Below are 27666 nucleotides of genomic sequence, written 5' to 3'. Positions count from 1 at the left end.
AGGAGAAGAACAGCATGGTTTCTGTCCTGACAGGTCAACAACAGATGCCATATTTACCATCAGACAATGCATAAAGCATACCCTGGAATTCCAAAAAGAACTGTGTAGCAGTTCGTATGGGTGGGTGGAGCACAGAGGACGGCAGGACAGAGATCAGGTTTTGGAAAAGGGCTTTTATTGCCACACTTTTCAGTGAACAATATTTATATTACACAGATAGACACACATGACAGGCATCTTGTTCGGGGATCATCTCCTCTGCTCTCACTCTCCCTCCTTAAATAGGGCGCGGTCACTGGGAAGACACACAAACACAGGTTAATTGCTCTCAGGTGTAGTGATTCTGCCACTTACCTTCCCTGACTCTGCCCTCCTGTCACAGACCGGCGCTTGACCACGCCCCCGCTGCCACATACCCCCACCGCCCGACTCAGGCCAGGCAGCCGTCCGGCCTGCAGCTGACTCCCCCCCCTTGACGGAAGAGGAAGTCCGCCACGACCATCTGCGCCCCCGGCCTGTGGACCACCTTGAAATTAAAGGGTTGGAGTGCCAGATACCAACGGGTGATCCGCGCGTTGGCATCTTTCATGTGGTGGAGCCACTGGAGGGGTGCGTGGTCCGAACAGAGGGTGAAGGGGCGCCCCAGCAAGTAGTAACGGAGGGCGAGGACCACCCACTTGATTGCCAGACACTCCTTTTCAATGGTGCTGTAGCACCCCTCACGCACTGACAGCTTCCTACTGATGTAGAGGATGGGGAGGTCCTCCCCCTCCACCTCCTGGGACAAAACTGCCCCCAGCCCTCTGTCCGATGCATCGGTCTGCAACACAAAGGGGAGAGAAAAGTCAGGGGAGTGTAAAAGTGGCCCCCCACACAGTGCAGCCTTTACCTCTGAAAAAGCCCGCTGGCATTGCTCCGTCCACTGGACCAGATCTGGGCCCCCCTTTTTAGTGAGATCAGTCAGCGGGCTGGTGACGTCCGAATAATTAGGTATAAACCTACGGTAATAGCCAGCCAGCCCCAGGAACTGTCTCACCCCCTTTTTGGTCTTGGGCCTCAGGCAGGCTGCAATCGCTGCCGTCTTATTAATTTAGGGACGCACCTGCCCGTTGCCCAAGTGGAAGCCCAGATACCGTACTTCCACCCGCCCAATCGCACACTTCTTTGGGTTGGCTGTGAGCCCCGCTCGCCTCAGCGACCTAAGGACGGCCCTCAGATGTTCAAGGTGCCTCGGCCAGTCATTACTATAGATGATTATATCATCTAGATAAGCGGCCGCATAAGTGGCGTGGGGGCAGAGGACTCTATCCATCAGCCGCTGAAATGTCGCGGGTGCCCCAAACAGCCCAAACGGAAGTGTGATGAATTGGTGTAAACCAAACGGTGTGGAAAAGGCCATTTTTTCTCAGGATAGTGGAGTCAAGGGGATCTGCCAATATCCCTTCGTCAAATCCAGTGTCGAATAAAAGCGAGCCGTGCCGAGTCGATCGAGCAACTCATCAATACGAGGCATTGGGTATGCGTCAAACTTAGACACCGCATTGACTTTTCTATAGTCCACACAGAACCGGACCGACCCATCGGCCTTGGGTACCAAGACCACCGGGCTGCTCCAGTCACTGTGGGACTCCTCGACGATGCCCATTTCGAGCATGGTCTCAAGTTCTTCCCGAACTACCTTTTTTTTGTGTTCGGGTAGCCTGTAAGGGCGGCTACACACTACCACCCCCGGGGGCGTCTCTATGTGGTGCTCTATGAGGTTCGTGCGACCGGGCAGGGGCGAGAACACATCCGAAAACTCGGTCTGCAACTGGGCGACCTCCGTGAGTTGGATCGGGGAGAGGCAGTCTCCACAGGGGACTGGAGAGGTACGGGATGCCAATGCCCCTTTTTGAACCTCCGGCCCCAGCCCCGCCTTCTCCGGAACCACCGACACCAACGCCAAGGGGACCTCCTCATTCCAGAGTTTCAGCAGATTGAGGTGGTAAATCTGTAGCGCCCCACCCCTGTCCGTTCACCTCACCTCATAGTCGACATCCCCGACTCGCCATGTGACCTCAAAGGGTCCTTGCCACTTGGCGATCAATTTGGAGCTTGAAGTGGGCAACAGTACGAGTACTTTATCTCCCTGTGTGAACTCCCTAAGGCGCGTACCCTTCTTGTACAGGCGGGCTTGCCGTTCCTGGGCCTGCCGCAAATTCTCCTGGGTTAGGTGGGTGAGCATGTGGAGTTTTGCGCACAGGTCCATAAAGTATTGAATTTTGTTCTTGCTTTGTGAAGGTCCCTCCTCCCAATTTTCCCGCAGCATGTCTAGGATGCCGCGCGGCTTGCGCCCATATAATAACTCGAACGGGGAGAACCCCGTGGAGGCTTGGGGAACCTCTCGCACTGAGAACAACAAGGGCTCGAGTCACTTATCCCAATTACGTGCGTCCTCGCTTACAAATTTTTTAATGATATTTTTGAGGGTGCGGTTGAACCGTTCTACTAAACCATCCATTTGTGGGTGATACACACTGGTGCGGATCGGCTTAATCCCCAATAACCCATACAGTTCGTGCAGTGTTCGTGACATAAACGTAGTGCCTTGATCAGTCAGAATCTCTTTCGGGATTCCGACTCGGGAGATGATGCGGAAGAGCGCCTCCGCAATACTGCATGCTGAGATATTGCACAGAGGCACTGCTTCCGGGTATCGCGTTGCATAGTCCACCAGAACTAATATAAAGCGGTATCCCCGTGCTGACCGATCTAATGGCCCGACGAGATCCATCCCAATTCTCTCAAACGGGGTCTCGATCAATGGAAGAGGGTGCAAAGGCGCTTTTGGAATGGCCGCTGGATTCACTAACTGGCATTCGCGGCATGCCGTACACCACCTACGAACATCGCCGCGAATCCCCGGCCAATAGAATCGGGCCATTATTCGGGCTAGTGTCTTATCCTGCCCTAAGTGTCCAGCCATGGGATTAAAGTGAGCCGCCTGGAATACCAATTCCCAGTGGCTCTTCGGAATCAAAAGCTGCGTGACTCGCTCTTTAGTTTGAGTGTCCTGCATCACTCGGTATAACCTATCCTTCATAACTGCGAAGTAGGGGAAGGACGGGGTGGTGTTCGGCTGGAACGTTTGACCATCGATTACTCTCACTTGGTCAAACGCATGTCGCAGAGTCTCGTCTCGCGATTGTCCTAATGGGAAATCCGCAAGGGATTTCCCAATAGAGAGAGGAGGAGCCAGCGGCTCCTCACTCTGACGCGGAGATGATGTAGACGGCTCTGTGACAGCTGCTCCCGCCAAAGCGACACCGGGACCTCCCCCTGTCAAATAGCAGGACCCACTCTTTACTAGGCATGTCATTAAACCCCGAAATCCCGGCCAATCAGTCCCCAAAATTAAAGAGTGGGTAAGCCGAGGATTAACCGCCGCCTTCACTATGAATTTTTCCCCTCTGAAAACAATGTGGACCGACACCAAAGGGTAGCTGTGAACATCCCCGTGCACACACAACACCTTCACCCCCTGTGCTCCCCCCAGTGCCCTGTTTTGCACCAGGCTTTGGTGAATTGAGGTCTGGTTACAACCAGAATCCACCAACGCCTGATATGTATCCCCTTGGATATTCACCGGTATGCAATACGCTCCGGGCCGATCGAGGGTGGCCTCTGGTGTGTCGGGGATCCAAACCACCGTGCCCACTTCCATCGCCGTGCACTGCTGTTGAAGGTGGCCCGGCTCCCCTCAGCACCAGCAAACCGGCCCGGGCTTTCCCTCTGCACCGGTGATCTGGGGCTCACTCACCTGAGGTGGGGGAGAGACAGACACAGAAGGGAGAAACGGGAGGGCACCGCGGGTGCGGCGGGCCGGCTGGGGTGGTGCCGGCCCCCGCCTCTGCGGTGGGGGAATGGGGCGAGTACGGGACACAGGAGGAGGGGGAGAGAGAGAGAAAGAAGAGGAGAGAAGAGAAGATGCCATCTGCTGTCCTGCCGCTGGGACAGCTGCCAAATGGTCCTCCGCCAGCTCCACTGCCTGATCCAGCGACTCCGGGTGGTGGCACTGGACCCACTCTGCGGTTCCTGCTGGCAAGCGAGCGACGAATTGTTCCAGCACCACCTGATCGATGATTCCCTCAGCGTCGCGGTTGTTGGCCCTCAACCACCGCCAGCAGGCGTCCCGGAGCTGCTGGCCAAACGCGAATGGCCGGCCGACTTCCTCCAAGCGCAACGCGCGGAAGCACTGGCGCTGCTGCTCTGGGGTGTGCCCCACGCGCTGGAGGACGGCCCGGCGGAGGTCCGTGTAGGCCAGCCGGCGGTCGGCGGGGAGCTGTAGCGCGGCCAGCTGTGCCTCTCCCGTTAGCAGGGCGAGGAGGCGTGCCGCGCGCTGCTCCATCGGCCACCCCGAGGCTTCGGCGACTTGCTCGAAGAGCGTGATGAACGCCTCGGGGTCGTCCTGCAGGCCCATCTTGGTGACGGTGAGGGGAGACGGGCCCATGGTAGGAGCGCTGGTGGCCCCCGCCGACGCGAGGAGGTGCCGGAACGCCTCTCGATCTTCTTGTTGGGCCAGCACCAGGGCCTCGAAGCGTTGCTCTTGCTCCTTCCGGAGGGTGACGAGCGCCTGGTGCTGGCTTTGCTGGGCCGTGGCGAGGACGTGGACCAGGTCGGCGAACGGGGAGGACTCCATGGGGCTGCTTGGCTGGTGCTCCACTTTTTCCCGGGTTTCGGCACCACTGTAGCAGTTCGTATGGGTGGGTGGAGCACAGAGGACGGCAGGACAGAGATCAGGTTTCGGAAAAGGGCTTTTATTGCCACACTTTTCAGTGAACAATATTTATATTACACAGATAGACACACACGACAGGCGTCTTGTTCGGGGATCATCTCCTCTGCTCTCACTCTCCCTCCTTAAATAGGGCGCGGTCACTGGGAAGACACACAAACACAGGTTAATTGCTCTCAGGTGTAGTGATTCTGCCACTTACCTTCCCTGATTCCGCCCTCCTGTCACAGACCGATGCTTGATCATGCCCCCGCTGCCACAGACTGCAAGCGTGTTTTGTTGACCTGATGAAGGCATATGACATTGTACCAAGACCATTGGTTTTTTAGTACTGAGGTGGTTCAACATCAGGGAGAGAGACGTCATACTGGTGGAGGCAACTTACGAGGCTGCTGAAGCCAGAGTTAGGACTTGTCATGGGCTGACCAAACCATTTGAGGTGAAAATTGGACTTTGTCAGGGCAGTGCACTAAGCCTTCTCCTTTTCATCATTATTGAATACATCAGTAGACTGAGCAAGGTAGATAGGCCCTAGGATAAGCTGTTTTATTCAGATGACTTGGCACTAATCTCTGAGTCAAGCAGTTCCTTGCAAAACATACCGAATAGGACGATCTCTTCTTGAGTTTTGGCATGCCTGTCAGTATTGAGAAAACTGAGGTGGTACATTTCTCAAGAAATGATACCCAGAGTATCTCAATAGTCATCAGAGGCACACAGCTTGAAGAGAAGCTGGTTTCAAATATCTTGGAAGCATTATTTCCAAAAATGACAAAGCAAAAGAGGAGCTCACCCACAGAAAGCAAGCAGCAGCATGTGCCTGGAAGAAGATCTCACCTATCATTTATGACAAATACATCAGTCTGCATGTTAAAGGCAAAGTGTATAATACCTGTGTCAGACTCAGCCTGCTATATGGAATAGAAACACTCAATGCCCAGAAGAAGGACGATGAGCACTGTAGTAAGACCCTGATGTGGGTGGAGCACAGAAGCACGGCAGGCGAGAGATGATGTTTCCACAAACACTTTATTTTTACTTTTCAGCTTGCTTTTTCAGCTTTCTTTCGCTCATTTTCTCTTCCTTTCACTCATTCACTCTCACTCACATGCGTTGTGGTTGGGGAGAGAGAACCCCTTTTCTCTGCTCTCTCTCTCTCCTTTCATGCTCCCTCCCTGTAACAACCACACACACACACACACACACACACACACACACACACTAACAGCAGGTGGAGTGACTTAGCCACTTACGTTCCCCGACCCCGCCCTCCATTCACAGACTGCTGCTTGGCCACGCCCCCACTGCCACATACCCCCACTGCCTGACTCAGGCTGGGGAGCCGTCTGGCCTGAAGCTAACTCTCCCCCCTGACGGGACAGGAAGTCCGCCACCACCATCTGTGTCCCCGGCCTGTGGATCACCTCAAACTTAAATGGCTGGAGGGCAAGATACCAACGGGTGATCCACGCGTTAGCATCCTTCATGCGGTGGAGCCACTGGAGGGGCGTGTGGTCCGAACAGAGGGTGAAACAGCATCCCAATAGGCAGTACCGGAGGGCAAGGACCGCCCACTTGATGGCTAGGCACTCTTTCCCTATCATGCTGTACCTGCCTTCCTGCATTGACAGCTTACGGCTAATGTACAGCACAGGACGCTCCTCCCCCTCCACCTTCTGGGACAGAATGGCCCCCAGCCCTCTGTCCAATGTGTCTGTCAGTAAAATAAAGGGGAGACAAAAGTCAGGGGAGTGTAACAGTGGCCCCCTACACAGTGCAGCCTTTACCCTAGAGAAAGCCTGTTGACATTGCTCCTTCCACTGGACTGGATCTGGTGCTCCCTTTTTAGTGAGATCAGTCAGGGGGCTGGTGACGTCTGAATAATTAGGTATGAACCTACGATAGTAGCCAGCCAGCCCCAGGAACTGTCTCACCCCCTTTTTGGACTTGGGCCTCGGGCAGGCCGCAATCGCTGCCGTCTTATTAATTTGGGGACGCACCTGCCCATGGCCTAAGTGGAAACCCAGATACCGTACTTCCACCCGCCCAATCGCACATTTCTTTGGGTTGGCTGAGAGACCCGCCTGCCTCAGCGACTTTAGGACAGTCCTAAGGTGTTCGAGGTGCCGCAGCCAGTCATTGCTATAGATGATAATATCATAGAGATACACAGCTGCATAGGTGGTGTGGGGGTGGAGAACCCTGTCCATGAGCTGCTGGAATGTCGTGGGAGCCCCAAACAACCCAAAAGGAAGTGTGACAAACTGGTGTAAGCCAAACGGTGTGGAAAAGGCCATTTTCTCTCAGGACAGAGGAGTCAAGGGGATCTGCCAATATCCCTTCGCTAAATCCAGTGTTGAATAAAAACGAGCAGTGCCTAATCGATCGAGCAGCTCGTCAATGCGAGGCATTGAGTATGCGTCAAATTTAGACACCACATTGACTTTTCTATAGTCCACACAGAACTGGACCGACCCATCAGTCTTGGGGACCAGGACCACTGGGCTGCTCCAGTCACTGTGGGACTCCTCGATTATGCCCATTTCAAGCATGGCCTCGAGTTAATCCCGGACCACCTTTTTTTTGTGTTCGGGCAGGCGGTAAGGGCGGCTGTGCACTACCACCCCTGGGGGCATCTCAATATGGTGTTCTATGAGGTGGGTATGGCCGGGCAGGGGCGAAAACACTTCGGAAAATTCTTTCTGCAACTGGGCTACCTCCGTGATTTGGGCCGGGGAGAGGTGGTCTCCACAAGGGACCGGAGTGGTTGGTGATGTCAATTTTCTTTTTTGAACTTCCAGCCCCAGCTCCGCCTTCTCTGGGATTACCGACAACAATGCCACAGGGACCTCCTCATTCCAACATTTTAATAGATTGAGGTGGTAAATTTGCAATGCCCCGCCCCGTCCGTTCGCCTCGCCTCATAGTCGACATCCCCGACTCGCCATGTGACCTCGAAGGGCCCTTGCCACTTGGCAGTTGTAACAGTTCTTGATGTGGGTGGAGCACAGAAGCATGGCAGGCGAGAGTTGATGTATGTACAATCTCTTTTATTCGGGCTTTTCAGCTGATTTGCTTCCATTCATTCATTCATACATTCATTCCTCACTCACTCACACACATGCATTGTGGTTGGGGAGAGAGCTCTCTTTCTCTGCTCTCTCCTTTTATCCTTAGTCCCTGTAACAAACAAACAGACACACACACACACACACACACACACACACATTAATTGACAGCAGGTGGAATGATTTAGCCACTTACCTTCCCCGACCCTGCCCTCCATTCACAGACTGCTGCTTGGCCATGCCCCCGCTGCCACATACCCCCACCGCCCGACTCAGGCCAGGGAGCCATCTGGCCTGAAGCTGACTCCCCCCCCCACCCCGACGGGACAGGAAGTCTGCCACCAACATCTGCGCCCCCGGCCTGTGGATCACCTCAAACTTAAATGGCTGGAGGGCGAGATACCAACGGGTGATCCACGCATTGGCATCCTTCATGAGGTGGAGCCACTGGAGGGGTGTGTGGTCCAAACAGAGAGTGAAAGGGTGCCCCAGCAGGTAGTATTGGAGGGCAAGGACTGCCCACTTGATGGTGAGACACTCCTTCTCGATTGTGCTGTACGTGCTTTCACGCATCGAGAGTTTCCGGCTGATGTACAGCACGGGGTGCTCCTCGCCCTCCACTTCCTGGGACAAAATGGCCCCCAGCCCTCTGTCCGATGCATCAGTCTGCAAAATAAAGGGGAGAGAGAAGTCAGGGGAGTGTAAGAGTGGCCCCCCACACAGTGCAGCTTTTACCTCAAAGAAGGCCTGTTGGCACTGCTCCGTCCACTGGACCGGATCTGGAGCCCCCTTTTAGGTGAGATTGGTTAGCGGGCTGGTGATGTCTGAATAATTCAAAGGGAGAAAACCCCGTGGAGGCTTGCGGGACCTCTCGTACTGCGAACAACAGGGGCTCGAGCCACTTATCCCAATTACGCGCATCTTCAGTTACGAATTTACGGATTATGTTTTTGAGTGTCTGGTTAAATCGCTCTACTAAGCCATCCATTTGTGGGTGATAGACACTGGTGCAGATAGACTTAATCCCCAGTAACCCATACAGCTCAAGCAGTGTGCATGACATAAACGAAGTGCCTTGGTCTGTCAGGATTTATTTCGGAATCCTGACCCAGGAGATAAAGCGGAAGAGTGCTTCCGCAATACTGCGTGCTGAGATATTGCGGAGAGGCACTGCTTTCGGATATCGTGTTGCATAGTCCACCAGAACAGAACTAAAATAAAGCGATATCCCCATGCTGACTGATCTAATGGCCCAATGAGATCCATCCCAATTCTTTCAAAAGGGGTCTCAATTAAAGGGAGAGGGCGCAAAGGCGCTTTTGGAGTGGCCGCAGGACTTACTAATTGGCATTCGCGGCACGCCACACACCACCGACGGACATCCCCATGAATCCTTGGCCAATAGAACCGGGCCATTATTTGGGCTAGTGTTTTATCCTGCCCTAAGTGTCTGGCCATGGGATTAAAGTGAGCCACCTGGAATATGAGTTCCCAATGGCTCTTTGGGATTAATAACTGTGTTATCTTTTCACCAGTTTGAGTGTCCTGCGTCACTCGGTTTAACCTATCCTTACTAATAGAAAAGTAGGGGAAGTCCGGTGTCGCATTTGGCTGGAGAATTTGACCATCAATTACTCTCACTTGGTCAAATGCATGCCGCAGAGTCCTGTCTCATGACTGCTCTAACGGGAAATCCCCAAGGGAATCCCTGAGAGAGGAGGAGGGGCGGGGTGCTCCTCACTCCACGTATCGCCCTGACGCTGTGCTGACGTAGATGGCTCTGTGACAGCTTCTCCTGCCAATGCTAGTACGGGGTCTTCTCCAGATGGATTACTGCAGGACCCACTCCTCACTATGTGTGTCATTAACTCCTTAAAACCCGGCCAATCAGTCCCTGAAATCAGCAAGTGGGTGAGACGAGGGTTAACCGCCGCCTTTACACTATGCTTTTCACCCAGAAATAGAATGTGGATGGACACTAAAGGGTAGTTGTGAACTGTTCTGCACTGGTATTATGGACATCACTCACCTGGGGGGGAGAAGACACAGACAAGAAAGGGGAAAACAGGAGGACACCACGGGTGCGCCGGGCCGGCTGGGGGGGAGCTGGCCCCCGCCTCCGCGGTGGGGGAATGGGGCAAGGACGGGAAGCAGAGGGAGAGGAAGAGAGAGAGGAAAGAGGAGAAGAGGAAACATCTTCCTGCCATCGGAACTGCCGCCATGTGGTCCTCTGCCAGCTCGATAGCTTGATCCAGTGACGCCGGGCGATGACACTGTACCCACTCTGCCATTCCTTCTGGAAGTCATGCAATGAATTGCTCCAGTGTCACCAGGTTGATAACTCCCTCAGCATCGTGGTCGTCTGCCCTCAGCCACCACCGGCAGGCATCCGGGAGTTGTTGCCCGAACGTGAACGGCCCCAAGTGCAGTGAGCGGAAGCGCTGCCGCTGTTACTCTGGGGAGCAGCCAACACACTGGAGGACGGCTCTTCGGAGGTCCACGTACATGAGCCAGCTGTCAGCAGGGAGCTGCAGTGTGGCAAGCTGCGCCTCGCCTGTCAGCAGGGGGAGGAGGCACGCTGCGCACTGTTCGACCGGCCAACCCCACGCCTCCGCTGCTTGCTCAAAGAGCACGAGGAAGGCTTCTGGATCGTTGTGCGGACCCATCTTTGTTAGGGTGAGGTGGGGAGGGTCCGCTCCAGTGGCGGTCATGGACCCTGCCGAACGCGAGCAGGTGCCGGAACGCCTGGCGGTCTTCATGTTGGGCCAGCACCAAGGCTTCGAACCGTTGTTCTTGCTCCTTTCGGAGGGCGGTCAGCACTTGATGCTGGTTCTGCTGTGCTGTGGCAAGGGCATGGATGAGATCTTTGAATGGCGAGGACTCCATGGGGCTGTTCCCTTCTGCACTACTGGGTTTCAGCACCACTGTAGTAAGACCCTGATGTGGGTGGAGCACAGAAGCACGGCAGGCAAGAGATGATGTTTCCACAAACACTTTATTTTTACTTTTCAGCTTGCTTTTTCAGCTTTCTTTCACTCATTTTCTCTTCCTTTCATTCATTCATTCATTCATTCACTCACTCACTCACACATGTGTTGTGGTTGGGGAGAGAGACCCTTTTCTCTGCTCTCTTACTCCTTTTACATTTCCTCCCTGTAACAACCAAACACACACATTAATTAACAGCAGGTGGAGTGACTTAGCCACTTACCTTCCCCGACCCCGCCCTCCATTCACAGACTGCTGCTTGGCCATGCCCCCGCTGCCACAGTCGCAGATAATACCTATCTCAGAAAGATCATGAGAAAGCGACTGGTTGACAAGGTGCCTTTAAAAATCTTGCATCAGGCAATGGCAGTGAGACCAATCGAGGAAGACATTGAATCAAACAGGTTGCGCTGGGCTGGACATGTCTTTCGAATGCCCAAAGATAGAATACCCCATTGGGCATTTGAACATACGGTGGAAGGCAGGAGAAACAAAGGACACTCCCAGATGAGGTGGAGAGACACCATCAGCCGACACCTCATGGGGAAAAGGATTTACACTGGATAAGGCCATGAACCTTGCCCAGGATAGACAGAAGTGGAGGAAGATAGCTGACCTGTGACACCCCCCCAGATGCATGCATCCTGAGGGATGCTGAAGATGATGATGATAAGAACATGCCATGCACAATAAAAAAAATTCAGATGACTCTGCAGTCAGTACATTTAAATTTGATGTGAGCTGTGACAGGCAACCAGTGAAGGGTGGCAAGCAGTGGGGTAACAATGGAAGGGAACGAGGGAGGTTGTAGACCAGGTGGGATGCAGCATTCTGGATGAGCTGCAGGGGTCTGAAGGTAGATGCTGAAAGGCCAGCAAGGGGAGAGTTGCAGTAGTCTAAGCAGGAGAGGATCAGCGCTTGGACCAGGAGCTGAATAGGGTAGATGGTGAGGAAGAGGCAGATCCTTTGGATGTTGTAGAGGAGAAATCTACATGTCCAGGTCAGTGCAGCAATGTTCGCTGAAGAAGAGAGTCTGTCATCAAGCACCACCCCTAGGTTCTTTGCACTGATTGAAGGTGAAATAGATATGTCCCCCAGAGGGATGACAAAGTCCAGGGATGGAGAGGATGGAACAGGAATGTAGATCACCTCTGTCTTGCCTTGGTTGAGCTCCAGATGATGGTTGTCCATCCAGTTCTGGATGTCACGAAGGCTAGCAGAGATGTGAGTGGAGACCTGTGTGTAAGAAGGAGGAAAAGAGAGAAACATTTGGGTGTCCTCAGCATAGCAGTGGTAGAATAGACCATGAGCAGAGATAATCAGGCCAAGAGACTGGGTATAGAGGGAGAAGAGAAGCGGATCAAGGACTGAACCTTGAGGGACACCAGTGATAAGTGGGTGTGGTGCTGATATGGTTCCAGACCAGTTAACCTGGAAGAAGTGACCAGAGAGGTAGGACATGAACAAATTCAGGGCTGTCCTGCAGATCCCCAGTGCTGCTAGGGATAACAAGAGAATGGGGTGATCATCAGTGTCAAATGCAGCAAAAAGGTCTAGGAGGATCAGGATAGAGGAGAGGGAGACAGCATTTGCTGCATGAAGTGCCTCACTGACTGAGAGAAGTGCAGTCTCAGTTGAATGTCCAGCCCAGAACCCAAACTGGTGAGGATCCAGGAGGTTGTTCTGAGAGAGAAAAGAGGAGAGTTGGTTAGCAACAGCATGTTCAAGCGTCTTTGATAGGAAGGGGAGAAGAGAAACCAGGTGATAGTTCTGGATGACAGAAGGGTCTAGGGTGGGTTTTTTCAGCATAGGGGTGATGTGCGCCCATTTGAAGCTGGAGGGACAGTATCCAGAGGACAAGGAGGAGTTGACAAGGGGGGGGTGATAAAAGCCAGGATGTCAGGAGTGATAGTCTGGATGAGAGATGAGGGGATAGGATCAAGGGCACAGGTGGTAGGACAATGAGCAGGAGCTGGGAGACTTCAGCTGTGGAAAGGGGGGAAGCAGAGAGTAAAGGGGAAGAGATGGGGGGTGGGGAAGGAGTTGTGGATGGCCACGATTGTTTCCTCAAAGAAGATCGCAAAGTTGTCTGCAGTGATGGAGGACTGAGGTCCAGCTGCTGGAAACCTGAGGAGAGAAGAGAAAACAGTTGATGACAGTTGACAGAAGTTTGATGTATATGGAATACAGCATTTTCTTTCACTCAATTATCTCCATATGACATTCTTACTGTCCATGCCTTGCCATGAACTGTTCAATGAGAAATAAAATGTTTTATCTGTCCGTATCTTGAGTTGATGCTTGGTCAGTGACTCACTGTTGTACACAAAGGAGAGTAAGAAACTCTACTTTGCTTTGTTTGTGAAAGTGTCTTGCTTAAGCATTCTTATGCTTGCAGGACTGGGTGACTGCGACAGACATCAAAGTAACTCTGAACAGGCTGAACACATTCGGAGATGAAATGTTCAACGACCCGAAGGTCCTCAAGTCATACTACTATGCTATTTCCGACTTTGCTGTAGGAGGAAGGTGAGAGCTTTGTAATCAAAATTAGTGCATCATTACTGTAAATTGCAATGTTTTCATTTCACAGGTTGTGCCTGATATGGATTTTTTTTTCCATTTCTGTTGTATCTGGTGTGTCTGTTACCAAGGGATGAAGAGAATGAATCAAATACATTAAATGCATTGTCGTTTTGATCAGTCCAAATCTAGGAAGTATTCTAAACACAGAAATTCATCAAACTTTCGAGACCAGGATCTTAAATCCAAAAGTGGATCTGACAAAAATGCTTTTCATCCAAGTTTAAACAAGTCCAAGAGTAGTGGTGATAAACCCTGTGCTGACCCCGCCAATCTGTGGACACTAGCAAAAGTTTATATGTATATATATGTGTGTGTATATATATATATATATATATATATATATAATTCTCAGGGCGGCACGGTGGTGTAGTGGTTAGCGCTGTCGCCTCACAGCAAGAAGGTCCTGGGTTCGAGCCCCGGGGCCGGCGAGGGCCTTTCTGTGCGGAGTTTGCATGTTCTCCCCGTGTCCGCGTGGGTTTCCTCCGGGTGCTCCGGTTTCCCCCACAGTCCAAAGACATGCAGGTTAGGTTAACTGGTGACTCTAAATTGACCGTAGGTGTGAATGTGAGTGTGAATGGTTGTCTGTGTCTATGTGTCAGCCCTGTGATGACCTGGCGACTTGTCCAGGGTGTACCCCGCCTTTCGCCCATAGTCAGCTGGGATAGGCTCCAGCTTGCCTGCGACCCTGTAGAAGGATAAAGCGGCTAGAGATAATGTGATGTGTGTGATATAATTCTCATTATCTCTAGCCGCTTTATCCTTCTACAGGGTCGCAGGCAAGCTGGAGCCCATCCCAGCTGACTACGGGCGAAAGGTGGGGTACACCCTGGACAAGTCTCCAGGTCATCACAGGGCTGACACATAGACACAGACAACCATTTACACTCACATTCACACCTACGATCAATTTAGAGTCACCAGTTTTATATATATATATATATATATATATATATATATATATATATATATATATATATATATACACACACACACACACACTAGTATGTGTATGTATGTGTGTGTATATATATATATATATATATATATATATATATATATATATATATATACACATACCTGTGAGTGTTTAGTCTATGTCTATTTCTTATCTAGAGTGTTTATACTGTTTATATTGTTTATTTCAGTTATTCTATTTTTATTTATTGTATTGCCTGTTTGCACTGTGGGTCAGAGAGGACTGAAATTTCATCTGTGCTGTATGTCGAGCATGCATAGCATATTTGACAATAAAGTTGACTTGACTTGAAGTTCCAAAATGTCTGACTCCTGAATCACATCCAGTATTTGTTGTATGACTCAGTAAGAGACTGGAATGAGCTGTTAAAAAAAGAGCAGGGATCAGGCTAGTGTTGAGAGTGTGTTAAACAAGTCCCTCTCTGCTCCACATAGTTTCTTTTCACCTTAATCTGTTTGAAATGTTGATCAGATTTCTATTATGCAGCCTGCATTCCTGACATTCCTGCATGGCAGTGCGGGATTACACTATGGAGGGAGCAGAATGGGGCAAGCTGGTCCTGTATGTGTGTAATTGTCAGAGGCATTGATTTGTATTGCTGGTCAACAGACCCCAAATCCAGGAACTGATAATGCACAGAGGGCTTCCTCATGGTGTTATGGTTTGAAAATATCAGAGTATGATAACCTGATCAGTTTCACCATTTAAATAAACACAAGCAAGGGAAGGGAAATTGTATTACCAAATCTTTGCACTAAAGTTTCTTTGCATGTCCTTATATACATTTTATTTTAAATTTCAAATTTACAACCCTGATTCCAAAAAAACATTGACACAGTATAAAACATAAATAAAAACAGAATGCAATGATTTACAAATTCTTTTGACCTATATTAAATTGAATACAATACAAAGACAAAATATTTAATGTTCAAACTGAAACTTTATTGTTTTTTGTAAATATACAGTACACTCATTCTGAATTTGATGACTGCAACACGTTCCAAAAAAGTTGGGACAGGGGCATGTATCTACCACTGTACGGCATCACCTATTCTTTTAATAACACTCAGTAAATGTTCGGCAACAGAGGACACTAATTATTAAAGTTTTGAAAGTGAAATTCCTTCCTATTCTTGCTTGATATATGACTTCATTTGTTCAGCAGTCTGGTGTCTGTCATTTTTTTGCACTTCACAATGCACCACACATTTTCAGAAAGAGGCGGCCAGGCCAGTTTTGCACCTGCCCTCCTTTACTATGAATCCATGTTGTTATAACACATTGTGATGAAACACAATGGATAAAACACAGTGTGGCTTGGTCTTGCCTTGCTGGAAAAAGCAGGAACATCCTTGAAAAAGACATTGTCTGGATTGCAGCATGTGTTGCTCCAAAACCTGTAGGTACATTTCAACATTAATGAAGTCTTCACAGATATGCAAGTTACCCATGCCATCACAGATGCTGGTTTTTGAACTTTGTGCTGGTCACAATATGGATGATCTTTTTCCTTTTTAGCCTGGAGGACATGAAGTTCATGCTTTCCAAAAACAATTCAAAATGTGGACTCGTCAGACCACAGCACAGCGTCAGTTCATCTCAGATAAGCTCAAGCCCAAATTATTTGGCAGTGTTTCTGGATGTTGTTGATGTACGACTTTCACTTTGCATGGTAGATGCAGTGATGAACTGTGTTTACAGACAGCAGTTTTCCTTAAGTCTTCCCTTTCACAATCATGTTTATTGCAGTGCTGCCTGAGGGATCAGAGGTCACAGGCATTCAATGTTAGTTTTCGGCCTTGTCCCTTACATGCAGAGATTTCACTGGATTCTCTGAATCTTTTGACATTATGGATTGTCCATGGTCAAATCCCTAAATAACTTGTAATTGTACATTGAGATGTTGTTTTTAAACTGTTGGACTATTTGCCCACACAGGTTTTCACAAAATGGTGAACCTCACCCTATTCTTGCTTATGAATGACTGAGCATTTCCAGTTACTATTAAATCTGTTTACCTGTAGAATGTTCCAAATATATGTTTTCTGAGTATTCCACAACTTTCCCAGTCTTTTGATTCCCCTGTCCCAACTTTTTTTGGAATGTATTGCAGGCATCAAATTCAGAATGAGTGTTTTTTTTTTGTAAATATACAATCAAATTTATCAGTTTGAACATTAAATACCTTGTCCTTTTATTGTACTCAATTGAATATAGGTTGAAAATGACTTGCAAATCGTTGTATTCTGTTTTTATTTATATTCTACACAGTGTTCCAACTTTTTTGGAATTGCAGACTGATGTAACGTTTTATTGTGTCAATACCATCCATATCTGTAACGAAAGGAACTAAAAACAAAATTAAAATTCTTTGCATGAACTTATCACTGTAGCGGGAAGTCTTGTAGGAAAATAATCCATGTCGGGTGGTGTGATGCATCCTGATGCAAAGCAGCCTGGTTTATACTTGATACATGATTTTTGCATGCAAAAGCAGCAGTAATGTGGCTAGCATGATTTACACCTTGCTGCATATCTTATGTACTAGTGTATCTCAAACAATTAGAATCTCATGAAAATGTTCTCTTTTTTTGGTAATTTAATTCAAAAAGGTAAAATTTAATGTAGTCTATGTTCATTCCACAAAAAAGTAAAATATTTCAAGCCTTTTTTTGTTTTAATTTTAATGATTATGGCTTATAGCTCATGAAAATCAGAAATCCAGTATCTCAAATTATTAGGATATTTCCTAAGATCCATCAAAAAAGGATTTACAATACAGAAATGTCCAACTTCTGAAAAGTATGTTCATTTATACACTCCGTACTTGGTTGGGGCTCCTTTACCATGAATTACTGCATCAATGTGGCATGGCATGGACGCAATCAGCCTGTGGCACTGTTGAGATGTTATGCAAGCGAGGTTGCTTTGATAGCGGCCTTCAGCTCGTCTGTATTTTTGGGTCAGGTGTCTCTCATCTTCCTCTTGACAATAAGCCATGGATTCTCTATGGGGTTCAGGTCAGGTGAGTTGGCTGGCCAATCAAGCACAGTAATATCATGGTCAGCAAACCATTTGGTTAGTAGTTTTGGCCCTGTGGACAGGTGCTAAGTCCTGCTGGAAAAGGAAATTGGCATCTCCATAAAGCTTGTCAGCAGATGGAAGCGTGAAGTGCTATAAACTCTCCTCGTAGATGGCTGTGTTGACTTTGGACTTGATAAAACACAATGGACCAACACCAGCAGATGATAGGGCAACCCAAATCATCACAGACTGTGGAAACTACACACTGGACTTCAAACACCTTGGATTCTGTGCCTCTCCATGCTTTCTCCAGACTCTAGGACCTTGATTTCCTTCATTTTGCAATGCAAAAATTACTTTCATCTGAAAAGAGGACTTTGGACCACTCAGCAACAGTCCAGTTCTTTCTCTCATCCAGGTAAGACACTTCTGATGTTGTCTCTGGTTCAGGAGAGGTTTGATAAGTTTCCTGAAGGTGCCTGTGTGTGGTGGTTCTTGATCCTGTCATGCTCTGCCCCGGACATCCACTCCAGAGATTTATTATCTCCCAGTTCAGCGCTAATCCGGATCCAGGATGGGACTTCCATCTGGTCTGTATTCACGTCCTGGTTTTCTATGCTGTGTATTTAAATGCCGTTCTCAGAAGGAGACTTTGCCAGAACGTCTCGTTGGTTTTTCACGTCATCTCTGCACCCTTATTGCTTCTTGGATTTTTGCTTTCTGTTTTGCCTGTTCATTGCTACAGTTTTTTGCACTCATGTCTTGTCATTTTTTCATGTTTTTTGTGCTATGCTTTTTGTCTCCAGTTTTTTGTCAGGACTATTTTTCATGTTTTTTCATGCTAGCATTTTTGTCCTTGCCTGCCTCATTTTGTCTGGATTATTTTGCTATTTTTGTTCATTTACTCTTTGACTTCAATTAAATCATTTTTTATTTATTGGATTTTCGGGTCTGTGTTCTGCTTTTGGCAGAGGCAATTCTAGAGTCTGTTGTGTGGCCCCAAGCAAAAATTTCCAGGGGGCCCTTCTGACCAGTGTTCATCACCAATATGTTATAAATAATCCGACACCAATGTATGAAACCAAAGTTTTTAAAATTCCAAATGTGAAAATACAATGGTAAAGAACAATAAAAACAATAAAAAACAAAATAAATAAGCCCTCGGGCCCCAACTCTCGGGGGGGCCCCAAGCAGTTGCCTGCCTTGCCTGTTCACAAGCTGCACATCTGGCTTTTGGATCCAAACTCACCACATCTCGCCACCCTTAACAGATGCACTGACATCAGCCTCAGTCCAGTCCTTGTAAAGCTCTCCCAAGTTCTTGAATTGACTTTTCTTGACAATTCTATCAAGGCTGCGGTCATCCCTGTTGTTTGTGCACTTTTTCCAGCCTTTTCAGTAATGACCATCTGTGGCTTACCCTCTGGTTACCTTCTGTCAAGTCAGCAGTCTTCCCCATGATTGTGGTTGCTTGTACTGAACTAGCCCGAGAGATGCACAGTATATTTATACTGTTTTACTCAAACTTGAAATGAAATACTGTAATATTTTGAGAGATTTTTATGCTGTAGGCCATAATTATCAAAATTAAAATAGAAAATGGTTGAAACATTTTAGTTTACATGTAATGAGTCTAGAATATATTAAAGTTTCATTTTCTTAAATAACTGATGGAAAATATTGAACTTTTTCCACAGTATTCTAATTTAAATATAAATATAAAATATCAAGGAATTTCAAAGCCCAAACATTCCTGTCCATCAGATTTCCATCCAAGGTGAGCTGCAAAGTGTCTAGTGATTTCAGCCACATTGTTGTTAACCTCACTGATGAGCTCTGTTAAACCTTTCCGCTGCTATCATTAGCATTGTCATGAGCTACTGCTCACATCGAAAATGCTGACCTTGTATTCAAAAGTATTTACTAAGCTAGAAAGTCCAGAAGGCTGGAATGTAGAACAGAGGTTTGTAAAACAAACAAGTTTGAAGGTAACATGAGCTATTTTTAAAATTCAAACACTAAACATAACAATACCAACCTTTTAGAGTTGGTACTTAATAATGGCCTTTAATAGTACATTAGGATGCAATTTGACACAATTCAAGTTTGTTTCACAGAGGTAGATGGACAGTGAAATTTGTCCATTTTATTTGATATATCACTTATTGTATTAATTTAAACACAGCTTTAAACAATTCAAAATATCAGCATACAAAATCGAAAGGAGAGATTTGTGAGTTTCTCCCATGACCCCATGTAAATCAAGGACATGTGGGGTTCATCTTCCTTTGGCTGCTTCCATTAGTGGCTGCCACAGTGGATCATCATGATTTGCATATTGGATTTGGCATAGATTTTTTTTTTTTTTTACAAAGGATGCTCTTCCTTATGCAACCCTCCCTAGTCTATCTGGGCTTGGGACTGGCACGAAGTATACACTGGCTTGTGTAACCCCAGTGGCTCGTTATTTTTGCCTTAGTTGCATGTCTGTGGGAGGAAACCCACACAGACACTGGGAAAACATGCAAATTCCACACAGAAAGGCCCCTGCCGGTCATGAGGTTCAAACCTGGAATCTTACTGATCCATTTAATAGTGAGACCATGATACTCCAACAACGCTAGTGACGTACAGTAGAACCCTGAGAGCAACACTTTGGGGGGGCTCCTTCCTTCCATCCATCCATCCATGTTCACAAGGCAAAGTTGTGCAAGTGGGACGTTTCAGGGAGAGGTCTGATATAAGACTCAAATGTTCATAAACATACAGTGGTGCTTGAAAGTTTGTGAACCCTTTAGAATTTTCCATATTTCTGCATAAATATGACCTAAAACAAGATCAGATTTTCACACAAGTCATAAAAGTAGATAAAGAGAACCCAGTTAAACAAATGAGACAAAAATATTATACTTGGTCATTTATTTATTGAGGAAAATTATCCAATATTACATATCAGTGAGTAGCAAAAGTATGTGAATCTTTGCTTTCAGTATCTGGTGTGAGCCCCTTGTGCAGCAATAACTGTAACTAAACGTTTCCAGTAACTGTTGATCAGTCCTGCATACTGGCGTGGAGGAATTTTAGCCCATTCCTCCGTACAGAACAGCTTCAACTATGGGGTGTTGGTGGGTTTCCTCACATGAACTGCTCGCTTCAGGTCCTTCCATAACATTTCGTTTGGATTAAGGTCAGGACTTTGACTTTGCCATTCCAAAATATTAACTTTATTCTTCTTTAACCATTCTTCATTCATCAATAAAGTTTTATCTAATCTAATCTATGGTAGAATGATTTTTGTGCTTAGGGTCATTGTCTTGCTGCATGACTCACCTTCTCTTGAGATTCAGTTCATGGACAGATGTCTTGACATTTTCCTTTAGAATTCGCTGGTATAATTAAGAATTAATTTATTCCATCAATGATAGCAAGCCATCCTGGCCCAGATGCAAAACAGACCTAAACCATGATATTGCCACCACCATGTTTCACAGATGGGATAAGGTTCTTATGTTGGAATGCAGTGTTTTCCTTTCTCCAAACATAACACTTCTCGTTTAAACCAAAAAGTTATATTTTGGTCTCATCAATCCACAAAACATTTTTCCAATAGCCTTCTGGCTTGTCCACATGATCTTTCGCAAACTGCAGACGAGCAGCAATGTTCTTTTTGGAGAGCAGTGGCTTTCTCTTTACAACCCTGCCATGCACACCATTGTTGTTCAGTTTTCTCCTGATGGTGGACTCATGAACATTAACATTAGCCAATGTGAGAGAGGCCTTTAGTTGCTTAGTTACCCTGAGGTCCTTTGTGACCTCACCAACTATTACACGCCTTCCTCTTGGAGTGATCTTTGTTGGTCGACCACTCCTGGGGAGGGTAACAATGGTCTTGAATTTCCTCCATTTGTACACAATCTGTCTGACTGTGGATTGGTGGAGTCCAAACTCTTTAGAGATGGTTTTATAACCTTTTCCAGCCAGATGAGCATCAACAACGCTTTTTCTGAGGTCCTCAGAAATCTCTTTTGTTTGTGCCATGATACACTTCCACAAACATGTGTTGTGAAGATCAGACTTTGATAGATCCCTGTTCTTTAAATAAAACAGGGTGCCCACTCACACCTGATTGTCATCCCATTGATTTGAAAACATCTGACTCTAACTTCACCTTCAAATTAACTGCTAATCCTAGAGGTTGACATACTTTTACCACTCATAGATATGTAATATTGGATAATTTTCATCAATAAATAAATAACCAAGTATAATATTTTTATCTCATTTGTTTAACTGGGTTCTCTTTATCTACTTTTAGGACTTGTATGAAAATCTGATGTTTTAAGTCATATTTATGCAGAAATATAGAAAATTCTAAAGGGTTCACAAACTTTCAAGCACCGCTGTAAATATGCATTGATCCTTAGTAACTGCCTGGTCAGGTTTTTGATAATTCAGGTTATGCTACTAGTTTGTTTTATTTTGGAAAATAAGAATCTAAATTTATTACAAAATATCACCAGTAGATGCAACCCCTGCCAAAAAAAATAGGGAATCATGACTCTTGGAGGATGTTCATTCAGCTTGTTTACTTTGCAGCAAAAAATAAATAAATAATACAATTCACAGATATGACACAAAACTATTTTTGTTTAACAGCTGAGCATTATGGCTTTGTAAAACATGCCTCAAACAAAAGAACTTAAATTGTTGAAATTCATGGCTTATTTTTTCTGATCAATTAGAGGAAAAATTTATGGAATCATCAGCAAAAAAAAAAATCATGATTAATACTTTGTTGCACCTCCTCGGGCTTTTATGACTGCTTGAATTCTTTGAGGCATGGACTTCATGAATGAAAAACAATATTTTCATCATTCACATTCCAACTTTCTCATATAGCGGTTGACAGATCAGCTTTGGAGGATGGAGCCTTGTCATGGCCTTTTTTTTTTCTTCAATTTCCACCATAAATTTTCAATCGGATTGAGATCCATAATGTTTTGCTGGTCACATCATTGAGTTGATATGCCTTTCCTGAAGAAATGTTTTAACACTCTTTGCTCTGTGGCAAGATGCATTATCATCCTGAAAAATTACGACATCACCAAACCTACTTTCTATTGACGGAATGAGAAAACTGTCCAAAATTTCAATGTACACCTGTGCCTTTACTGTAGAGGTAATGATTGCCATCTCCCCTGGTCCTTTACCTGATGCAACGCCATATCATCAATGATTGTGGGATTTTGCTTGTTTGCTTCAGGCAGTCATTTTCATATGTGTTATTGGAACTGCGCCATACAAAATTTCCAGCATTATCTCCTTGGCCAATGCAGGTTTGTGATTTATCATTGAACATCACTTTCATCCACAGTTCACAACTGCTTCTCTTTAGCTCACTGTAACCTTGTTTGCTTCTGTTTTGGTGTTAGTGATGGTTTTCATTTGGCTTTTCTGTATGTACTAGTGCATCTAAAAAAATTAGAATATTGTGAAAAAGTTCAATATTTTCCATCAGTTATTTAAGAAAGTGAAAATTGAATATATTATATACTCATTACATGTAAACTAAAATGTTTCAGGCATTTTTTCCATTTTAATTTTGATAATTATGGCCTACAGTACAAATTTTTTTTTTAAATCTCAAAATATTTTAATATTTCATTCGAGTTTGAGGAAATCACTATTCAAACAGTATCAAAACCATGTAGCTCCCCATCTAGTTCAGTACACACAACCACAATCATGGGGAAGACTCAGTGGTCCAAAGTAAATTTTTTTTAATTTAATTTGGAAATCATTACATTACACTACAATGTAATGTAATCACGGTCATTACATGCATGTAATCAAGAGTGGAGAGCAGGGACGGACTGGGACCAAAAAAAGGCCCTGGACTTTTTCCCCCAAATAGGCCCACCCACCGACCGGGGCGCGCAGGGGCCCGCCGGGGGGCGAGAGGTTGGGGGGGGGGGGGTTCTATATGGTTTTGAAATAATTGAAAACCCACACATACTATTTTTTTTCAGTATTTATTTAAGAACTGTTTGAATGTATATTGAAGACAGTAGCACTGATCATTCTTTTTTAGAATTTTCAAATTCAAATCCCTCACACATTTAAATTTGAGGGTTTTGTTAATAATTTCTTTGAGTCATTATTCAAAAGCTTGCACTCAGTAGGCTATACAATTAACAGTATCAATTATCCATTATTTTTCATAATTTTCATAACTGACAATCCACACAACTATTTTTGAGTGTTTCTTCAAGAACATTTTGAGTATTTATGCAAGAACTTTAGATCAGTAAATTGAGCTCAGTTATAAGAGTATTAACAGTAACACTGATCAATCATTCTGAATGTTAGCTATTCAAGGTAGCTAGTGCTGGGGGAGTAGCAGTTTCTTCAAAAGGTCACTGTTTTCTGCCACTCTGTCAATTACAGTGTCACTGTCCGGTGACATGAGAATGTCCTTCTCTGTGGCCATTAACATGAACGCTTCCAAGCGTTCCTGAGAACTTCTGCTCCTTAGGCGATTCTTGATGTATTTCAAGATGGAGAAACTTCGCTCACATGCGACTTGTGTTACAGGCAGAGTGAGGAGAAACTTGTACCCTAACCCAAGCAGATGATAGGCATCTGTTAAAAGGTTGTACCTTGAAAGAATCTGATAGCAACATTTGGGGCACTCTTTACAGGATTTGCAGATGCTGTTCACAATGTCCACCTCCTCCACTTCGTCTGGGTCATCCTCTGCTCTCCTCACTGTGTACTCCTCAAGAACAGACTGTTTAAGGCGTGGCCACTGAGCAGCCAGGTTCTTCAGCTCACTTTGTAAAGCGGCAGTAGTTGCCCTGTTGTCAAACTTTAGCAGGCATTTGCTCAGCTCCGTAAGTGCAGTATCGGGCAAACCTGATAAAGAAACTTCAGGGAAGTTTCTTGGGTCAAGAAGAACCAAGTCTGCATAGAGAGCACCATGGGTTAAAAAGCGCCTGTGGATGTTCTCTGTTACAGTGTCCATGATCTGATTATGGACGTTTGCTTCATAGACACTACTAGCATTTGTGAAAGTCGCATCACTTGCCATTTCACCAGGCATCTTCTTCTTCTTTCTTGCTCTTTTCTCTGGAAGCATTGCCTCCACTTCCAGGTCACATTCCTCTTCAGTCAGTTTTTCATTTGCAAACTGAAAGTCATCAACAGCTTGCTTCACCGACTCAAAATCTCTTGCCATGTTCCTCAGTGATTCTTCAGTGGCCAAAACCATTCGGTGAGCAGACAAGATGTCCAGACCATGTGTCTGCAAGTATTTGGAGAGAGGTGTGGTAACTTCAAAAATTCGAAGGAAAAGCTGAGCTGTCAGAACAGTCTCATACCTCATCAAAGATTTCAAGTACCCTCTTGCTTTGACACAGAAATTAAATTGCCTAGGCTACATCAAAGCCTATAGCCATAGCCTATAAAATCAAATGTGTAAATGTGTGTTATTGTTTGTAATTTTTTTCGTGATACAAATTAGTTTTAAACTCTATAGAAGTTTGATTCCCCTGTCTTCCATTACAAGTTATCATTGCTGCAGTTTTATTAGGTTCCAGGCCAATGCATTAATTAACTTGCGGCGCATAAAGAAATTAATTTGCGGTCATTTACCGTGTTTCCTTATTTTTAATGTAGCCTATTTGTCAAATTCACTGCGTGTTTCTTTTGAGGGCAATAAGCCATTATTTATCATCATCACAACGCAAATCAAATAAGTAGAAGCTGATTATCAGAGTAGTCAATTGAGTAGCCTACATAACGTCACTTACCAGTACCTCCTCTTCTTCCTCCTCCGGCAAGTAGCCATGCCTACGTTCGTGCGGTGAAGATCCCCTTGCTGTCTCTCCCTCCACATCATGATCCGCATCATGTTGCTCAGAATCTGATTCGCTGTCTATCTCCACATCAACGTTACTGCTGCTGTTGGCGGCACTAGCCCCACCACCGCGGTCAAAATGCTCTGTAAGCTTCCTACATTTTGAAGCTTCATTCTCCAACAACTTTGTTTTTTTCTCTTTTAATTTCTGCCATCCACCTTTTTCTTTGCGTTTTCTGCTCGCCATTTCCAGAGCGGTAGAGAGGAAAACACTCGTGTCTTCTTTGTTGGCTTTTTGACAGAATGTAGGCCTATGTTTGATTGACAAATTATCGTTACAGCGCCATGATCTGCTGGTAGGCCTAGGTGTTAGACTGTTAGACAGGGCCGGTTGACCGAAAAAAAAGACCAATTATCGGCCGTAGACTGGACGGCCATTCTGGACTTTTCCAGAACTCACAGATTACCAGTCCGTCGCTGGTGGAGAGGCACAGAAACCAAGGTGTTTGAAGTGCAGTGTGAAGTTTCCACAGTCTGTGACGATTTGGGGTGTTATGTCTGCTCTTTTTGCCTCTTCAGGTGCAAATGTAACGGTCATGCCAGCGAGTGTGTGAAGAACGAGTACAGCAGGCTGGTGTGTAATTGCAAGCACAACACAGAGGGTGATGACTGTGACATTTGTAAACCCTTTTATAATGACCGCCCATGGAGAAGAGCCACTGCTGACCACACCAATGAGTGTCTGCGTGAGTGTGGACTTATATATATATACACACACTTTCTTCACTGAACAGTGCAGTACAGCATGGTGCACTTACTAACCTGAATCCGGAATTGTCTCAATATGTTTAGACAATGTACTTTTCTCAATAAACAGCAATGCCTGTGAAACGAGGGGCTTCTCAAATGAAAATGTGACAGGCGCAAGAGGTAAAATCCTTGTACTTCATAGTGGTGACATCATAAAGGTGTTATAGTGGCATGAAGTAACGGTGTTGATGGGGCATTAGATTGGCTTTGTATGACATAGTGGTGTTATAGTGATAGTATATTGGCATAACATGATAATGATGTTATTATGGCATTACAGTGGGTTTATAGTGATGTTATAGTGCCGTTTTAGTGGTGTTATAGTGATATAGTGGCATTAGTGATGTTATAGTGGCATTGTAGTGACATTATTATGCTGATATAGTGATGGCCTTATAGTGGCATTTTATATATATATATGTGTTAGGGTTTTGCTGGGATTCGAACCTGGTTCGTTGGTGTGATAATCCAGCAAACCCCCACTAGGCCACCAGGGGGATGACTCAAATGCAGAGGCGTGAGGCGGAAGTAGAAAAAGAATCAAAAGGTTTATTTAAACTATATACACTATATACAGGGCAAAACAAAAGACAAAAAAAAACCAAAGAGTATAATCCAAAAGAAAAGCAAAGTGCAAAAATTCAAAAGCTAAGAAGATCAAAAAACACAGTACAAAGGAAACTGGAGATAAACATAACAGCACAAAGACTCCGTGACAAGAGGACTGAACTCAGGGGTATAAATAGACAAACTAATTAAGGACACAGGTGAAGATAATTAGGCAATTAACACAAACACAAAACACAGGAACAGTGGCGGCCTCTAGAGGCCAAAATAAACACGACATGAAAAGGAAATAACAGCGGCCTCTAGAGGCCAAAACAGTCCTAGTCCTAACAGGACCCCCCCCTCTAGGAGCGTCTCCTGACGTTCCCAGGGCGATCCGGATGGGCCGAATGGAAGTCCCGACATAGTTCTTTATCAAGGACATCCCGAGCAGGAACCCAGCAGCGCTCCTCAGGACCATAGCCCTCCCAGTCCACCAGATATTGCAACCCGCCGCGGACCCGGCGGGAGTCAAGCAGGCGATTCACAGTGAACACAGTCTGCCCCTGGAAGATGCGGGGGGGTGGGGGGTTCCTAGGGGCAGGGGCATACGTAGACGTCAGTACGGGCCGTAACAGGGAAACATGGAAAGTGGGGTTGATCCTCAGAGTCCGGGGCAACTGGAGCCGGTAGGAGACAGGGTTCACCCTGCGCACCACCTTGAAGGGGCCAATGTAGCGAGGAGCAAGCTTGCGGTTCTCCACCCGCAGTGGAAGGTCCTTAGTGGACAGCCAAACACGCTGCCCAGGGCGGAAACCGTGTGCAGGTCTTCTATGGCGGTTGGCCTGAGTCTGGTTGGTTCTGGAGGTCTGTATGAGGGTCTTCCTGACCTTGCTCCAGGTCTTGCGACACCGTCTCACATATTGGTTGACCGAGGGCACCCCCGCGTCCTCCTCCTGGTCCGGGAACAGAGGTGGCTGGAACCCGAATTGGCACTGGAATGGCGACAGCTTGGTGGCCGATGACTGCAGGG

At 46.3% G+C, this 27666-nt stretch overlaps 1 protein-coding gene across 1 annotated transcript in view; it reads left to right on the top strand.

Annotated features, from left to right (window-relative positions):
* The window catches only part of LOC132884785 (laminin subunit gamma-1-like), a 94496-nt gene extending 68301 nt beyond the window's left edge, over positions 1 to 26195 (top strand). The window contains exons 4-6 of the mRNA XM_060918735.1: positions 13229 to 13359; positions 25857 to 26023; positions 26155 to 26195. Of these exons, the coding sequence (XP_060774718.1) occupies positions 13229 to 13359; positions 25857 to 26023; positions 26155 to 26195 (339 nt within the window). The remainder of the gene's footprint in view (positions 1 to 13228; positions 13360 to 25856; positions 26024 to 26154) is intronic.
* Positions 26196 to 27666: the final 1471 nt, after the last annotated feature.

The sequence above is a fragment of the Neoarius graeffei genome, chromosome 1, assembly GCF_027579695.1.
Source record: "Neoarius graeffei isolate fNeoGra1 chromosome 1, fNeoGra1.pri, whole genome shotgun sequence".
NCBI lineage: Eukaryota > Metazoa > Chordata > Actinopteri > Siluriformes > Ariidae > Neoarius > Neoarius graeffei.
The sequence above is the reverse complement of the archived record's forward strand: the minus strand, read 5'-3'. Positions and strand labels throughout refer to the sequence as shown.